The 19,529-nt window shown below is 41.5% G+C and overlaps 1 protein-coding gene and 1 pseudogene across 1 annotated transcript; both read right to left on the bottom strand.

The window, feature by feature from the left end:
* Positions 1–5,810: 5,810 nt before the first annotated feature.
* Positions 5,811–8,918, bottom strand: LOC133905140 (S-adenosyl-L-methionine-dependent uroporphyrinogen III methyltransferase, chloroplastic-like; annotated as a pseudogene).
* Positions 8,919–9,233: 315 nt separating this feature from the next.
* LOC133908302 (protein REDUCED WALL ACETYLATION 3-like) lies at positions 9,234–15,571 on the bottom strand. Its single transcript, XM_062350294.1, has 16 exons — positions 15,185–15,571; positions 13,980–14,068; positions 13,719–13,847; positions 13,576–13,632; positions 13,419–13,491; positions 12,542–12,700; positions 12,094–12,243; positions 11,720–11,975; positions 11,515–11,636; positions 11,224–11,310; positions 11,032–11,120; positions 10,872–10,934; positions 10,718–10,774; positions 10,003–10,099; positions 9,768–9,926; positions 9,234–9,638 (listed from the first exon to the last, which is right to left on the bottom strand). The coding sequence occupies exons 1-15, from the start codon at positions 15,215–15,217 to the stop codon at positions 9,768–9,770; spliced, it is 1,620 nt and encodes a 539-aa protein (XP_062206278.1). The 5' UTR covers positions 15,218–15,571; the 3' UTR covers positions 9,234–9,638.
* Positions 15,572–19,529: the final 3,958 nt, after the last annotated feature.

Here is a 19,529-nt window from a genome sequence, read left to right as displayed (position 1 = left end):
GAAAATGGTGGCCAACAACCAAACAGCCCCTAAAAGACATGATGCATTCATCCGCCATCACACAACCATTCACCCCTATCTCGCCCCATCCACCCACCTTAACTCAGTCGACCTTCACACTCCATCCTAGGGGTAATCATCCCCTACCTTCTAGCATGGTGAGGCATGTGCCTGGCTGCCAGTCACATCAGGTTGTTGCTTTGAGCCGGCCACTAGAGTAGCCCCAGGAACATAATGGCATTGATGCTCTAGATCCTAGCTAGATCTCAGTTCACGGAAGGCGATGGTCGAGGAAGGCTTGTCAGTCAACCAATCACAGCTCAAAAGCTAGGGCATCTCCTCAGTTTCGCCCCCTCAGGCTCTTGCTCAGCTCAAAAGGCTCACTTTAGGTCGCGGCTCTTCCTGCTTGTCTTCAGACTACAGTGCCACTTCCTACAGAGATCTGATCCATTGCTTCTGGTGCCACCACTTTAGGCACAGTGAGCCAGAGTGTCGACATGGTCAAGACGTGGGGCGCCCCTCCACCCCCTTAAGCCTCCATGACAAGACTACGCAGCTGCAAACGGTGCCTCTGCAACGTCATCATCGCCCTCCCCCTCCCCCTGCTCCAAGATCTAAACCCCTCCCCATTTTCCAAACATGATGGCTTTGCTGGGCAACTCCAACACCAGGTCGGATGAGGATAGCTGCCTCATCGCGCTATGCTTCGACTGTGAGTGTGAGCTCAAAGTGTGGGAGGGCATAACACTAGTGCTCTGGCTCTTAACCTCCCAGTTGGAACGGCGTCCACCTCTGCCTGAGGCCATGGTGCATCCTAAGCCAGGCCTCCACGCCTAGTCTCCTAAGATAGTTGAGCTAGTCACCGAGCACTCCTACTCCATGGAACACATTGAGGCAGCTTCACCCCTCGGATACAAGCGTCATCAACTTCTAGGCTTGGACCTCAAATCCTAGCTAGATCCCTGAGGTAATATTGCTTACCTTCACGCATCACACGACCTTTGTTGCTTCCTCTTTGAAACAGGTAGCCTCATTCCTGACAGAGCATAGGTAGTATGAAACTAAATTCAGTGTCCTTGTTCACCTCGATGTGATGGAAGACTTCTCGGTGAGTTCCATCTTCCTACAAGGGGGTACAGCTGGCAACATGCCACCAGGGTCTATAATGTAGAAATCCTCTTGGTTTACGAGGAAGATTGATGAGGAGCCTGAGCCAGTTAGGATCCCCCTCTTTGCTGACCCTTCGAGCGAAGGAGCCAGCCCTGACAATGATGGACATGGGATAGGATGGGATTCAAAAGGTTGAAAATTAGGGTGTTACAAACATCCGTCACTAAGTCCAAACCAAAATCGTCACAGACCGATACACGAAAGTGTTGTGATGAAATAATTTTGCCATAAGAGTTCAGTTAGCACATGTGACAAAGTTCTATTGTCATAAAATTCTAGCATGGATAAAACAAGTGTGGCCCACCAGTCAGCCAGGGTCCCATATGTAAGTATGAGGTGAAAAGTAGGGAAGCATAATAGAAAAAAAAACAACACATCCCAAGGTTCGAACCTAGGAATGATCGGATGAAGAGGGCCAACACTACCACTGAGCTATGGAGGGAGTTCAAGTCCTTGACATCTAAAATTTTATATATAGAAAAAATTGTGGCCTATCTGTCAGTTGCAGGCCAAAGCAACACGTCTATTTTGGGACTTGGCGAGAAAACAGATCGCGCCCCCAGCATTGAGACAGGGGTGCACCCCCCTCAAAGAAAAAAGAGATGGTGGCTACGACGGCGCATTCCAGTGGCGCAGACCAAAGGCGATGGTGCGCACCTTGCAACACAAATTTGTAGTGCCCTGCAGCGGTGCAGTCAGGCGGAGACGACGGTGCACCACGGTGGCGCTGCCTTGCGGTGTAGGCCAATGCAACAGCCATGCCTCAGGGGCAATGCAGTAGCCCTATAAGGTCTTGTCTTCCTCGGTAGCGACATTTTCCCACATGACCCGTCATTCGGCTGTAGCAGCTGGTCCAATCAGTCTTCCAACGAAGGTATAGATGCCCTCCAGTCGGTACTGGTTTCAGTAATATCCCTTGCTTCTCAGTGCCTAGAGTTTGCTTGAATAATGGTGATATTGTAGATTGTTACACATATTTATACCATTTCAGATAGTGCATTGTTTAATTTGAGTATATTCTAGTAAATAACTGAATTGAGAATGTGTTTGTGGATTTTATGATTTCTTCTGTCATGGAACCATTTTTTGTTGATTTATATTGCACGGTACAAAGATTTATAAAGCATGCACAGTAATGTTGATTTATTTTGGGCATTGTAATGAGCTATTAATTTTTCCTTATTTGAATGTTTGACAGATGGACACAAGTTGGATAAAAGGTAGACATTTTAGCAAGGCACATATTGATGGGGTCGGTGATTTCATGAAGTTTGTTAGGGAAAGATTTGGTGAGAATAAAGAAATACTTTACCCATTTCGTAAATGTCTGAATCGGATTCATCGACCTCAAGGATATGTGGAGGATCACTTATATATTTGTAGAATGGCAAGCACATACAATAGGTGGATCCATCATGGAGAACCATTTGATGCTGGAGTTCATGAAAATGCACACCATCAGGATGAACATATTAGTGGTCAAGAGGATGTTGGTTTCAATGTGGATGAAGACACGAATGATAGAATTCCTGATATGATAGAGGAGATGTATACAGCTGAAGGCCATGGTGGTGGGCAAACAATGTTTGCAAGTGTAATAGAAGAGTTAAAGCGTGAACTTTACCCTGAGTGTGCTGGTTTGACTAGATTTTCATTTGTTGTGAAGTTACTTCATATCAAGTCATTCTATCGGATCAGCTTACTACACTTTTGAAGTTGTTATCCTTAGCATTCCCGTCTTGCTCTCTTCCAGCATCTTACAATGAGGCAAGGAACTTTCTTCGTTCCATTGGATATGGAAAAGATTCAATCCATGTGTGCAAGAATAATTGTGTCTTGTTTCGGAAGGAGTATGCAAAAAATGATGAGTGCCCAGGATGTGGTGCATCAAGATGGAAAGATGCAGATGGAAGTAGGCGCATTCCTGAGAAGGTATTGAGACATTTTCCATTGATTCCAAGGCTGAAGAGGATGTTTGCTTCTAAGAAAACAACAGAGGAGGCACAATGGCACAAGTTGAAGCGACAACCAGTGAAGAATGAACTTAGCCATCCAGCTATTGGTGAGGCATGGAAAGACTTCGATAGAAAATTTGGGTGGGTTGCAGAAGATGCTAGGAACTTGGGACTTGGCCTTGCAGGTAATGGTTTCAATCCATTTGGCAACATGACCTCCTCATACAGCATGTGGCCAGTATTTGTTGTGCCTTACAAACTGTCACCATGGGAATGTATCGAACAATCCAATTTAATGATGGCCTTACTCATCCCTGATCTGAGTTCACCAGGAAAGGATTTTGATGTGTTCTTGGAGATTCTCATTGAAGAGTTGCTTGAGCTTTGGAAGGGTGTCCATACTTATGATGCATTTAGTGGTAGAATGTTTTATCTACATGCTGCAATTATATGGTGCATTCATGATTATCCAGCATTGAGTACATTATCGGGGCGAGTCACAAAAGGTTATTGTGCTTGTGTGCGTTGTGACAAAGATCCTTGCTCAAAGAAAATGAGAAACAAGATATGTTATATTGGGCACCATCATTTCCTTCCACGGGAACATCCATGGAGAAGAAGGAAAGTTTTTAATGGTCAGACTGAAACACGTGAGAAGCTGGAGAATTTAGTACAGAGGAGCTGCTGGAGCAACTGGAGAAGGTCAAAGACGTTAGACAAGGAAAGCATCTTGGAGGGAAGAAAAGGAAGTGGGGAGTTAATTACCAATGTTGGAGCCGAAGGTTTTGTTTGTTTGACGTGCCGTATTGGACAAGTTTGAAACTGTTGCATAATCTTGATGTCATGCACATCGAAAAAATATGTGTAAAAACCTTCTTAGAACATTTCTCAACATTGTTGGGAAGACAAAGGACATGCTTAATGCTAGGCTTGATTTGGAAGACATGGGTATAAGGACAGAGTATCATTTGAAACCTGATGGAGATTCATATAGTGTGCCAAAAGCCTGGTATACAATGAGTAGAAACTAACATAAGGCATTTTGTGAATTTATAAGAGAGTCAAATTTCAGATGGATATGCTTCTAATTTAGCAAGATGTATTGCTGCTGATGGATGCAAACTCCAAAGACTGAAAACTCATGATTGTCATATCCTTCTCCATAAGATTTTGCCTGCTACCATCCGAGGAACCATGGATAAGGAGATATATAAAGCAATTGTTGAAGCAGTTATTTGGTTCTTCAACCCTTGAAGTCTCTTTTGTAAGACGATTTATCAACTAAGTTATTGATAATGTAATGATTATCATAAATGAAGTCGCTATGTGCTGAAGTTGATTCCTGGGCTCAGCATATGGATAAGATGGATTAGTTTTCTTAGCAACCCATGATCTAAGTTCCTTGCTTCAACCTTTCTCAGATGATGAGGTCCACGTGGCCATCTATCAAATGCCTCCAAATAAAGCGTAGGGCCTAGATGGTTTCACTAGCATTTTCTTCCGTAAATCAGGTGGTATTTTCTAAACCACTTGATCTAAAGGTGTACAAACAGCAGGCCAATTAATCAGGTGGTATTTTCTAACCCCTTGCTCAGCCTGCCAAAGTAACCTAGACTTAAAAACATCCATCCAAGGATATCATATATAATGGTACATTGGTAAGACTTGATTTTAGCAAGATCAATCTTCCTCCTATTGAGATCAGATTTCCTTGCCAACAAATAACTATAATTAGGATACTGCAGAATCACGGTTCCATCACTGCGTAAATACTTTTGCAGTTATTTATACACTTTTCATTTAGCTTCTCATGAATATAAAAAGCGCCAGTCGCCAGTTATTTTATTTAATTTAGACTCATTTTAGTGTGCATGAATTTATTCTATCAACCAGCTGCATCTAATGGCTCATATTGGTATCATACCTTGCCTTTCTCCCACAGTTTATATTGCCACTGATGTGGCCCATAAGAACCATCATTCACCTATCTAAGAACACTGGCATGGCCCGTGATCACCATTACCTCACCTAATTAATGTGGATTGTACGTGCATAGTTACTAGTTTCAGTAAATTTAACAGCGAAACTGAATATGAAAGGTACAAGTAGTTTGCTTTTGGGGATGAAAATGGGTTGAATTCGTACGTAGAGACTGTACAAGGTATATTGCAACATCAGCTCCGTTAGTTTCTGTTCCTTGCGTCAGAATATCTTTAGAATCATTTCGATTCCAGCGTGATGTGCCAGCAGTTGACATCTACGTTTGCAAGAGGCTACTTTCTCAAGACAAGTAATTAATGAAGTTCATCCCAACTGTCTTGATAGCAAGTTTTTAATGAACTTACTATTCAACGATTATTCTTCACACAGTTGGAGAGAGTTATATTTATTCCAAAAATGATGAGCAAGAGGAAATAAGTACCGGTTCTAAGATTCAACATCCAATAACACTGGTTTATTTCTATGCCATTGAATAGAGGTTTTCTTCCTCATATGCCATCCCCACTGTTAGTTGCCACAAATTTTTCAAAAATTCCGAAACTGCCCTTGAGTACACGTACAACCAAGAAGGAGAAATCGATTCGAGCAGCGTTTGGGAACCACAACTTTTCCTGATTTCAACAAGAACAAAAGTATTCTTGTGAAATTTCTGCAAAAAAAAAGACCATACATTCCAAATGGACCCTAAATTGTTCAGGAAGGATTTGGGAGGTGCTAATTTACAATGAATCAAAAGCCATATATCTACTGAGGCTCCAGAAATGACTCCTTCAACAACAACAACAAAAAATACTGGGATAAAACAAATACCACCCCACCAAAGTAATACACAAGTACACAATACCGCCAAACTCAACTGAGCCGAATATGTTGGCAGTTGTAGATTAAGCCAAATAACACCGTCAGTGCCTGACGGTTAAGTGCACTCCTGCTCCGAGGCTGTTATGAGCTTCTCGTGTAAAGCTACCATTCATCATTCAGAAACTATGTTTCCCGAAATGTTGTCAGGTAGAACCTGTGCTCGCATATCCCAAACTGAAACAGATCAAACTACCTTAGATCTCAACTGGAACTGCTCGTATCTGGAATATTGCATTGCTCAAGGATTGCCCAAGCACTAAATTCAGGAAAAACTGCTATCATCTGGCCTCAGTTGCATATGAGTTCCCAATCAGCGCATCATGCTCAGATGACTCAACCCAGAAGCGTGACAAGGCTACCACTTTTCCAATAATTATTAGAGTTGGAGAAACTAGATCAGCTGACTTGACTTCATCCACAAGGATCCTTTAATATTGCGAATACCTACAGCATAAAAAATATTCAGCATCGTAAACTATGTTTAACAGTACAGTTGGTGAGGGGCTATGAGTCAGTACCGTTCGTTGTTGAGGGGTAGTGCCGCGCTCTACTGCAACAGCAGGGGTATCTGGCGGAATACCATGCTTCATTAACTTCGAAGACATGGCAGTGTTGACAAACCCATGTACACAACCAAAGTAGTGTCTGGATCAGCTGCATTCCCTGCCACATATAGAGGATCTGTCCCACCATTTCTAGAGTGCCCAGTTAAAAATCTGACACTGCAGCAAAGATTATACGTCAAAAAAATATCATGATAAACACTCATAAGTACAATGTGTGATTGGAGAATACAACATCAGAAATGAACTAGTTCCTTTCTGTTCATTTCAGTAAGACATTTCTTTAATACCTCATTAGCCATAGCACATAAGAATAAAGAGATAAAAATGCAGTAAAATAATATAAAGCACTTTGACTGTGCAGTGTGTACACGTATGGTCAAGGAAACAGCAAGCATTCGGAGTATAAGCAAGTAAATAGTAAAGCTTCAAGCCTCAACCCTAGGGCTAATGCTCAGCAAATCCTTGCATTAAATAAAAAATCCATGCTAAATATCAAGATGCATTTGAGTAGGTATTGCAGATCCTTAAAGAAACAACTGATCAGTTTTGATGAATCTTGCAAGAACCATTTTGAATAAAGCCGTTTTATATAAAGGGTGACATATGTAGACATGAATAGAAGCTGAATATGAATGATAGTTAGGTATATAAATTGGACACATAATGAGAAAGATAAAGGTGCAAAATGAGCTGCAGGTAGCCCTATGGCCCCTATATATTTTTTCTGTTAACATAATATGCTAATACCTTTTGGCGTATTGTTATTCTAGCACCTCTGAAGGATTTATATCCACATGGAATTTACATGAGTAGTATAACCAGTAAGAATGAAAATCCTTTTGGGAAGAGAAAAAATGGAAATAGAATATTACAGAAAGAGCTGCATAATCAGTTACTGCTATCCAGCCTAAGGACAGGACATTATTCATATTTTTACTCGGTTATGCCAGGTATTTCACTTAGAAGTATTCCTGCATTGGTAATTGGACAAATTAAACTAGGACACGGTTCACCGTCTACAATGATCCACAAAAATGAAAGCTTAAACATGCTGGTCTTTTTCGGTCCTACTAATCTTTGTTTGCTTCCACGATTATGAACTTTGTGTGAAAAGCCACCCTGTAACCTAAAATGAAGGTAACCTTTCGTTCACTTTTAAGATTTGTTGCTCTGGTGAGTAACAAATCACAACCATGATATATTGATTATATCAATACTGATCAGTATCAGTTCTATTAAATCATCGCTTAATTTCCATAATCAATTTAAAGTTCAAGCTAGGCTAACAACTGGAAGTTCCACATGAATCCTCAGGTGCTTTGTAAGTCTGCAAACAAGAGTGACTGATTACCAGAGGATCACCGCCTTTCAACCGCACCACATTGGCACCAGCCTCCGCAAAGCTCAGGAGCAGCTCATGAATTTCCTCCTACATTGCATCAATCAGCAATGAGATTTACAAATAACAAACAAAGGGGTACAAAATCCTAAGCAGGGCTCGCCACGGTTCTCTGTTTTTTCAGACAACCATATGACGTGCACTGTTTTACTTTAGTACGTTATGTGATACTCCATCCGTTCAAGAATGTAAGGCTTATTTTATTTTGAAAAAGTCATCAAAAATAAACTTTGACTATTAATTTATCTTATAATATTATCAATTACTATAAAATCAACATCATATTAAAAATACTTTGAAATACGAATCTATTGAAACAAAGTTTGAATATGCGTATAATTTGACTAATTGTCGGTCAAAACTTATAAAAGATTGACTTTTTCGAAACAAAATGCACCTTAGGGAGTACATTGTTAGAAATGTATTTGGAATGGCAAGTGCAAATAGATTACTACTAGCATTTCCAACTACAAGTAAACCTCAATTGATCGAAATTGAAACAAAGGAACAGTTTTTCCTCACCTGGGTGCGGCTGTGGTATCCCGCCGTGCCGACGTAGAGCAGCCTGGCGCCCTTCCCGACCAAGTCCAGCACGTCGTTGGACACCAGGCGGTCGTAGAGAACCAGGTCCGCCGCCTCGATGGCCCGGACCGCCTTGAGCGTGAGCAGCTCCGGGTCCCCGGGCCCCGTCCCCACAAGCGCCACGCTCCCGGGCCCGCCACCGCCGCCGTCCCCCTCGGCGCTCCTTCCCCTGAACGCCCTCAGCGCGTCCAGGAGCCTCCGCACCTCCGGCAGCTGCAGCGCGATCTCGTAGTCCCGGCGCCCGGCCGCCGCAGCAGCAGCAGCTTCGGTAGCGGAGGAGAACGACGACGAGGATTCGCTGACGCCATCGCAGATATCAACTGGAGCTGCTCGCCTGTTAGCTGCATGCCTGCATGTAGGAGTGACTGATTGACTGATGAACATGACGGCATTCAGCTCGGAAGTTCATCCTCAAGCAAAGCGAATTATTTTTGGTAAAACAATCGTCAGTTTTCAATCTCTAACCTTTCTTACTCCATGACTTACTCCTTTGCACGCCGCGCCACTGGTTTTCGCAAGGGAGCTTGCTCATAGTTCGAGAGGTACTATGGGGCATCTCAGAATAAGTTGGGAATTTGTATACCATACATCAGTACCGCCAGTCATGCCTAAAACTTCTGAAGACTTAAGCACATGGCAGAACGAAACATGGTCACCGCAGAAAGGATTAAAATTGCCGTCCGAACAGCCACTTGAGCCTTCAGGAAGAACATCATGGCACCATTTGTATTGATTTCAGTGGTACGCAATGGAGTAACTGTTCTACAATTACATCAGTAGATGAATCTACCATTCTGTCCTTGAGAAGAAAAAACTTTGATCTGACAGAAATTCCATTTGTAACACGTAAGAATACAAGTATAACCAGCTGTTACAACTCCCAAAAGAACGCACCGATTGCCTAATTGTGTACAGCAATTTGTAAAGAGGAACAAAATTTGGCTTCTAAATCTGCACCCACGTATGTCAGTCTCGAAGATTGAGCCTCTTCTTTTTGGAGTGTATTTATCTCCAAATGCAAAGTGGAAACGAGGTGACCGATCATCCTAGGAAAACATTTGACAGAAGTGACCTTGTACTAAGATCATGTTCTTGACATTTTTCCTGGAAATGCATCAAACAATTTTGAGTTTCAGGTGTGTAAGTTTCCTGGAAATGCACCAAACAATTGAGTTTCAGGTGAGTAAGTGTCAGGTGCGTTGACTAGGCTACCTGTTGAGGATCAAGTCTTACCTATACAACTGGAATTTTGAGAAGTATAACTGAGCAGAAATACAGACATACAGAGATGGTGATCCCAGCAACAAAATTTTGATATAGACGATTGTTGTCTCTACTGGGAATAAAAGCTGACTTCAAGACATTTGTTAGCTCAAACACTCTGTACGATATCTGCGGTATAAACAAAGAAATGAGTATTCCAGATGATCCTTCTTTAATGAATCAAAATCCAAGTGTGTTTACTTACAAGAAGGTATATTGCTGTAACAAGCATAAAGTTGAGCATTGGGTAACCCGGAATGAAAGATAGAAGCCATTTTGGCTGTCCATTAGGCATGCTAGACCTGTATGGATAAGAGAAATAGTCAATAACTGAAAGAAGCTCCAACATCTTGACTGGAAGCACCAAGCACAAAAATTGAAAGGAGCTCCAACATCTTGACCGAAAGCACCAAGCACAAAAATACGAAACTCCAAAGGTAATGGAAAATCCTTTTGCATAGTTCATAGCCAAAGTAACAAAGAAAAGTTGTGGCTCTGTTCAACGCTTCAACAAGGATCTAAATTTCTATGGTACAGTTGCGAGTATTTACTGGTATCATTTAGGGATATCAAAATGGGAATGGATGGTATATTAAGTCCAGCATATCTAGGGCTCCAGCTCATTATGAGTCGAAGCTGCATGGATTATCTTGTTGCTACAGGATTACCAAAATGGGAATAGATGGTATAAAAAGTTTTGAGAGCATATTTTTTAAGCCCAAAAGGATTATCTTGTTGCTACAGGACAAGAAAACCTTTTAAGTTCTCAAAGGATGATAGGAATACAATATTAGTATTAACATGCTTTGAATTATTTTGCGCATTGAAAGATACGCTCCACAGAGTATAAAATGACTACTTCGAAGTATAGTTGGTCATAGACACAAAAGCATACTGAAAACAAAAACGAGGAATCGTACCTGAGCCAAATGTGGATCTGAGAGATATAGGTCTCTAATGTAATCTTGCCAAGCCAACTGACAGTTACAAAGAAAGGTTAAGTGCTCAGAATTGAGAACGTGGAGTCTACAAATAAAGCATCTGAAACACTTGACAAGTAAGCATAATACTTACGCAAAAAGAGTCAAAGAGGCACTCCTCAGCTGCTGGGTGCAATTACGTAAGGAGATATAAACACTGAAAGAAAAACAGAGCTAATGTTAACACTGTAAAATATATAAGAAAATAATCTGCAATAACATATTGATTTTGATTAGTACTACTGTATACGCACGTGATAGGAATCCATGATGTGTAGGGATGGTACTTGTTGTACGTAAGTTTGTCTAGCTTGTAAATATATTCACACCACAAATAACCAGCCTGAAGAGAGGAAACAAAGAGGCTAGTTAGTACAACGTCAATTTGATACATCATTGCCAATGTAAAGTGACCAAAAGAGGTATTCAAGAGAAGTGCAACTTACCACCACAGAAATAGTAACAATGGCTCCCTTGATTGACAACCTAGCTTTAGCTTCACATTCTTCAAGCTTCTCCATCCATCTTTCAACCTGTTTAGTGTTTAGGACAGAAAGATCTACATTTAAAACCCTAGTACTGATATAACAAAGACAGGTTTAGATCACAGCATATTCAGATGCATCTTACATGTAAAGCTACAGAGAAGGACCAAGAGACTCCATATAGGATAGGTACTTTCTTGTCCATATATGTTGATTAAACAAAAACTGTTCCATGTAAATCTTAACACTTACATTTGGATGGAAGTAAGCATAGATCATTCCAATAATCCATATATAACGATCAAGGCCAGATCGGAAATGCCACTCATGCAAGAGGGGTAAGTTTGCTTTTGAAAGCTCTGGATCTTTGTAGCCTGCATTCAACATAACAGGGTACTAAAAGATTTAGCCAGACTCCATAAGAAAAACGAAATCTAGAAAAATGAGAATTACTAACCCAGCAGGAACGTGAAGGGAGCCCACAGAAGCTCAAATACACCAGGAATTTCCCATATCAAGATCACCGCCAAGAAGCAACCCACAATCTTCATAGCCATCACCAATGGTATCTCATTATACTTGTTAAACAGACCAAGGCAACCATATACCATAAGTGTAAAAAGTGTGTGCATCGGGCATATGTAATACAGCATGTAATCATTGTCAAGGACAATGCAACAGAAGGCCACAAAAAAATTGAGCCTCCACATCATCTGCATGGAAAGATATAGTACCGCTCATCAGTGTCTTATGTGAAAACCAATAAGAAATCTTGGACATGGAAACACATTAGTACATAGAATAAACTGGGTTCAAGATCGGAATGGGCACCTGAACAAATCTTGCCAGGCTGAAGTCTTTCTTAATGTAATAGTAAGAGAAGTTCCCAAATCCAGTCATCCAGACATAGGCAGCAATGAAAACACGAATTGCATTGTATATTTCTGTGGCAGCGAAATAGTGGTACATTAAAAACAAGACCTGGAAACAGCAGATTGAGTAGTTAGAACATCTGTTGCCTCTATGGCTGCAAAAGGCAATAGGTGCCAAGAGTAAAAACAGTATATTGAAGTGTGGACCTCTGCAGACTGCAGCTCAACACAAATGATACTGGCAAAAAAGTTCCACAAACCAAAAAAATATTCTATTGATAGAAGTTGAAGAGGTAACTCATCAGATTGTAACCAACAAAAAAATGGATGGCAAAATCTTTGGTGAGACATAAACATAAAGTGCATGTCAGTTATCAGTTAAGGCAGAGAGGAATCAAATCACTAACCTGCATCCAACCTTTCCATTCCTCGGTTTGATGGCGATTAAGATAGAGTATAGACTTCCCTGAAAATGCTGATTTTTCATTGTGCTTCTTAAGTGAAGTCAATGCTGACGCTATGATGAGAAGAATGTACAAAAACAGAAACAGATCACGGTTGTAACTCTGACAAAGTTAAGACAGAAACAAGTCATGATAAGAAAAACAGTCATTAACAAAACATAATCAGCATATAGTATCTCGCAAATAACCATTGTACCATTTGGAGACTGTTACTCTGTTTATTACAAATCTCGTGGAATTTTTGAAGAAAAAAATGTTTACTAGAAGTGTTTAGGCAGTGACATTATCAAAACAATTTATTTGCACACAAAAAGGTAAGATATTTTCATGATTAATCAAGGACATGATGTCTTTGATTAAACCCCGAAATCTATTAGAAAACCAGCATAAGTTAATAATGTATGTTCATTCATGTGTATTCAGTTGAGAAGATGGAATACAGTACATACAGTAGAGATAACTATTTAAGCTTGAATGCAAACAGACAAGAGGCAGGTGGAATACGGTACATCCAGTAGAGATAACTATTTAAGCTTGAACGCAAACAGACAAGAGGCACATATACTGAGATGATAATTCACATCATAACCAGCTTTGGTATTAAAGTTGCATAAGCTTGAGAAGCATTATGACTAAGAAAGAACCATCAAGTATAATTCAAGAACAAAAATAATAAACGGGTTCACAGATGAAAGAAAGCAGGTGAAACATGTCGTTTTTCTTAATTTGGAAGACAAATACCTATTGCATTTTGAATATATTTCACAATGCATCACTAAGAATTTAGAGAAACTTCATAAAATCAGGATAGTATCAATACCTTCTTGCTTTCTGGAAATATGTTTGTCCGATCACAAACATAAAAGTAAACCAGAACGATGCCGAATTCAGACCTGTGAGACAGTTAGCCAGTCAGGGCTGATAAATATCAATGAACAGTTTTTACAGAGGATGGTGCTTACTCTAAAGAGTCTTACATTGCTCTCAGTACAGCACGGTTTTCAAGCAGGAAAGACTCGTCCATCGTTATAAATCTACAGCTCACAACATTGAGATGTCAACAATCTGAATTGCATGGGTTGCAGTCATGAATCACATTTCTGTTACTCTGACAAACTACCGTATAAGGTTTGTCCTTGTAGACATGTTCCGAAGCTTTGTAGATGGAGATTTTGACAGGCCTCCTTCAAGCAATACTGTGTTATCATCTTCTCTGACAGTTTCCTTCTCCAAACTAGAATCGGAGTGACTGTGAAGAATAAAATAATGCAAAGATAGCAGGAAGTTAGGGTTATAGTCTTTGGAACTTAATTCCAATTCTAAGTTGGAGGATTCATAAAAGGGGCGATTTCAAAACTGAGTATCTCTGCAGAAGTCTTACACTTTAATGGACGAAGATTTTCGGTATCCCAAGATTTCTGAATAGATCCATGCAATGAGAACAGGGAATACAGCAAGCAAGAATGACACCTACAAGAATGAGTAACACCATCAGTATGTACTGCTATCAAACCTAGATGGGCTGAAGTTCATCGATGACAGCAATATAGGAATACACAACTTAAATATTGTTTTTCTTTTGGCGATTCGTTGTCCATAGTCCAACTTTCATCCTATAGTTACATTCATCTCCACTGCATGCTTTTAGACTTTTAGTCTCATTTTTTCTTTAGGAACAGGATTATATACTGGTACAAGCCAATGGGTTTGCCATGGTAATTCAATTCTGTAATGCAAATTTTGATCTGGTGATGCATCTAAAAGATAATGAGAAATATGAAAGAAATTTGTTCTTACTTTCCTACTAGTACAATACTGCCAAATAAAATCATTCCCCATTCTTCTCAGCAACAACTGAACTTTGTTTGTGTTACCACAGAACTTAATTGCATAACCGCAGTTTAAACAACATATAAGTAGTGGTTATCCTTTTCACTATCTCAAAATCAAGCTAAGATGCCAAGGACACAGATGAAAACAGGAAGTATCTGTAGGTGGCTAAAGAATGCACTTAACCACTTGCTAGTAAGCAATGTAGATGCTATTTAAAACGTAAGCGTACTTGCACCTCAGGTGCAACCTAAGGTCTAACTCGAAATCTAAGGCACCTTCAAGGGGACAACGGCCTACCTAACCTCTAAGACTCGCACGCAAGACAAGCTACCAACCAGTGGTTACTGCGTTTCCAGAGGATGTTCGGCTTCAACCTTCAGGTCACATTACACATGCTGATTTGCTGCACAAAGCTCATTATCAGAGCGAGATTTATCCAGTAATAGCTCGAATGGTATCCATAATCCATGAGCAATCAATCAATGCTGGTGATGCTAATCATGAAACCCCATGACCATTACCATATAGAACATCACTACCCCACGAGAGTTCCAAAATTTTCTCGAATTCGAGCTCACACAGCGGCATCCGGAAGGAACGAATCCACAGACCACCAAAGTTTGGCAGCACCGTTGGCGGGAAGAACAGACACCCGGCCACCCCACACAGTTCAGCAACTGCACGCGACCCACCCAGCTATAGCGCCGAATCGTGAGAGACTGGAGAAGAAGCTGACCCAGCATCCGCGCATACCTGGCCGGGTGTGACGGGGCCGAAGACCTCCATTCCGCCGGGAAATCCCCCCGGGAGCACGACGGGGTCGGCCGGGATCCGAGATATGGTGCGCAGCGCGCTGCTGGGAATCGGGATCAGGTGGCGCTCGGGGAGCAACGGGGGAGGTATATATGTGGGGGCTAAAGCGAGCGGGCGCGAGGCCCGGGGCAGCAGCAGGAGGAGGAGATCTGCAGCAAGCGGAGGCGATGGGTGCTCGCGGTCAGAGGTCGGAGCGGCGGGGGCGGGTCCGGCCGGGGAAGGAGGAAGGCGAGGAGGTCAGGCCAGGAGGGGGTGGTTGGAGTTTGTGGCGGCCTCGTGGAGTTCCGACTTCCGAGTTCATTTGTTAATCGGAGTGCAGTGGAATGAGGGTCGAGACGTGGCGTTTTGTGGTGTTTTAAAGGACATGGCTAAATTCCGGCGTACATGGTTTAGCTTGTATGTCCGTATTTAATAAAAATTAGTCTAACATATACATTTATTTTCCATTTTTGAATAATTAATATTCAGTGTTTAGAGTTTAATTTTTTTATCTCACGATCATTATGTGGTAAAAATTAAGCACAATTTTGATAAAAATCCATCTATTCTTCACTTTACACCCCTACTATATAAGCAAATTTATCAAAATATATAAGTAAAATCATATGATCTAAAAAGCAAAAATAGAACCATATGAAGTTAAATCATACTCATGTGTTCTATAAAAAGAAGAGGATAAGTGTGAACATATGAAAAATAGAATTTAATCAAATACAAATGCTTATATTTTCTAAACCGTGTATCTAATCTCTGATCCTTTTACACGGTTATAGTTCTTACATTTTTATCAACAAAATGAGACCCATCTTGATTATATTTTGATGTAATTTTTTGAAATGATACAAATTGACTACATCAGAATTGAAAAACTGCTAGACTAATTCAATTAAAATACTAAAGTGGTCTTCTAAAATTGTCTATATTAGAACATTAAAAACATTCACTTATACAACTCAGTTATTCACCCCGTTTCAATGCATGTCCGTTCATATTCTCTTCATAACATCCACATCAGTACTTTACTTTATCAACCATCAGTCAGATAAGCAAGTTTTTGAAAAATCGTAAGTAAGTAAATTATTATACACTCAGAAGCACTTTTTATATGAAGTTGATGTTGAAACAAAATTCACTTTATCAACCATCAGTCACATAAGTAAGTATTTGTAAATTCATGAGTAAGTTTTTGAAAAATCATAAGCAAGTTATAATGCACTCGGAAGTATTTTTTTTATATGAAGTTGATGTTGAAAAAATGTCATCGAAATATACTCAATTGGGGTCTAGTAAGAAATGGTGTTTGGCTGCTCGTATGGTGCGTTTGGCTGTTTGTATATGGTTCAGTCTGGCCTATATGATACATGCAGTAGGTTTTTGATTGCTTGCATGCCATCCTGAGCCTGGCTTTTAGATACAAATGCATGCATTCAGTTTGGCTTTACATATACGTGGAATTTGGATGTTTTTATAGAGCCAAGCTCGAGAGATGCGACATGTTACTCAACTGATGATGTTATTAGTGGCACGAACACAAACGAACCATATGTGGCACAAACGACGAACCGCCAGGAAGCACAAGGACGTGAATCTTTATTTTCATCCATTGAAAGTTGTGCCATTTGTGTTTGAGTTTTCATGAGTGTATGTGTTTGTGACACAGTATGCAGACCGGAGGATTTGAGTCACAAAAATGTGCACTTAGCTTTGCCCCTAGCATGCATATTCGACGTGTTTTCAGCGGGCCAAATCTTCCACGGACTTTGTGGGGGAAGTAATGGAAACAAGAGGAACTAGAGGTGGATGTTGTGGTGTAACCTGCCCTTGATTTGGGTGTAAAGCATGTGTCCGGAGTTTGTCCTCCAGCAAAGGACAACAAACAACATATGGAAAAGGAACAAACCTATTTCTATCTCCTTTTATCGTTACTCGAGTCTGATTTTCCTTTCTTAACTTTAATACAAGACATGCTACACCCCTCAACTATCAAAACCAGACAAATTACCGCTCTGGCACGTCCAAACAGTTCTGATATTATGTGGCACTGATGTGGTAATGGTTTTGACATGTAAGTGGTCACATCGTCAGTCTTTTTTCCATGTTGCAACCTAATAAGCAAAATTAAATTAAATAGCAGTGGAACCTACGTTACCCGTGGGATTGGATGCACATTCAAATCCAAATAAAGAAATCCAATACAAATCCAACTAACCATAATCCAAAACTCCATATAGATCCAATACAAAGTGTAGTGCGTCCAATCCAATCCATGTATTTGATTCCAAGTCCATCCAACACCATCCAATTCATGCTCACTCATAAGCGTGCGAAAACAAATTGTTGAGGCGACCGAGATCGCAACAGCACGAGCACGTGCGATTGCGCATTTGCAAAAGGTAAGCAGGCAACCTTATGACGAAAGGAATGAATATAATCCTGCAAATTAGGAGATCGGAAGCCTCACTTGCCCTCGGAGCCGAACGTCGCCTCACGCGTGGACACGGTCATCGTGACAAGGTCCATCGCCTTCGAAGACGCTTCACTGAGCTCCACGACCTCGTAGAGCTTCCCGAAGAACCAAGGACACTGCTCCCATAGGGCGGCGGCGTTGTTGTCGCCGCCACCCTCGTCTAGGACCAGCAGGACTGTCATTGCACGCAGGTGGCCACGGGCGCACTCCACCTTGCCTTGCACACGGGTAGCTAGCTCGGTGCCCTTCCACACAGGACACCATATCACGGCTCCACCTCTGCTCCCCGATGACCTCGAGCATCCCGAGGAGCAGCCTGTTGATGGTGTGGATGCGCGTGTCCGCCAAGACTACTTGCCGCTAGAACAACCCCTTCCAAGTGGACTCCACTTCCATTTCCATCTCCATCTCCATCTCTCTTTGTGTGCGTGTCTATCTCTCAGTGCTAGTTTCTAAAGGTTCTGGCTCCAATTGAAATGCTGGGTGTCCAAATTTTGGGCCACAAGCATCCACTTATCCATATTTAGTTTGGAGCCAACAAATCCATATATATCCAAATCCAAATACATCCAATCCAATTAAGTCCAAGAAGGAAAAGTCCAATTGGACTTTGGATAACTCAAATTCAATCCCACATTTACATACATGTCATTGTATTAATCTTCCTTCTTCCTCCATCTTCTTCCCCATTCCGATGATGCGCATGAAAATGTGCTACCTCAAGCATGGCACCCCTGCCATCCACATGCCATAGCGCTCAAGCATCATGCCGTGCGTGCCCTCGAGCATGGCACCCTTGCCAACTTGCATGTCTCGGTCATCCACGCTTGGCTGCCCGTGCTCCAGGCAATGTTGCCTATCTTCCTTGCCATAGACAAGCTACCAAGGATCCTCGAGTGGGGCACGATGGCAAGGCAAAGAAGATGGTGGTGCAAGCATGTGTTCAAGATCGAGGAGGACAACCTTGCATTGGCCAGGTGGTCGTCGTTGCTGCCGCTAAGGGTGGAGATGTGATGTATTTGTCGTAGCATCAACACCAGCACACCGCGCACTAACTATTCCATGAAATACCATATAGACGGTGACCACGAGAGAATGAGAGCGTGAAGCTCGTTGGCTGCTGCTCATTGGATAGGTTAGGGGGGTTATTTGCACGGTTTTGATATTTGCGAGATGTAGTATGATTGGTATTAAAGTTGAGTGAAGAAAATTGGACCCAGACAATAGTTGGAGGAGTCAAAATAATCTCTCTCTTTTCTTCTATGGAAAACCAAAGTCAAACAATTTGACAGCCCTGTATCCTAGCCCAACATGAGACAACCCGGCCATGAGTATTCTACCTGTAGGGACCAAGATCAAACCATTCGGCCAGCCAAGCCATCATATGCAGCCCAGCAACTAACGACACAAACGCTTATCTCACTAGCTATGAAATGGCCCATGTGGCCGGCCAAATCCAACACATGAATGCTCTACCCCAATCAATAGAAATCACTTCCTCAAAAAAAAAAATCGATAGTAGTCATTGAGTTACAGTACGTAGCAAATTGATCACCACTTCGCTACGTTATTTGTTGTAGGAATATGAGGATTGATTAATGTAGTTGACGTATTGCATTGAGTCTCAAGGGTCGAATATATAGATGGTGACACGAACAAGATGATCTTGAGAAGAGGTTGATGCCAAAGTCGATGCAGTTGAGGCTGTTGAGGACAAGGCATGCACTGGATTTGCCAAGCCTGAGAACGCGTTAGGGATGAAGGCATGCACCGGTGTTGCCAGTAACGGACACGCGAAGGTAGGGAGCCCAACCATGC

The sequence above is a fragment of the Phragmites australis genome, chromosome 2, assembly GCF_958298935.1.
Source record: "Phragmites australis chromosome 2, lpPhrAust1.1, whole genome shotgun sequence".
NCBI classification, from domain to species: Eukaryota; Viridiplantae; Streptophyta; class Magnoliopsida; order Poales; family Poaceae; genus Phragmites; species Phragmites australis.
Note: the sequence above shows the minus strand (reverse complement) of the source record. Positions and strands in the feature narration are given on the sequence as shown.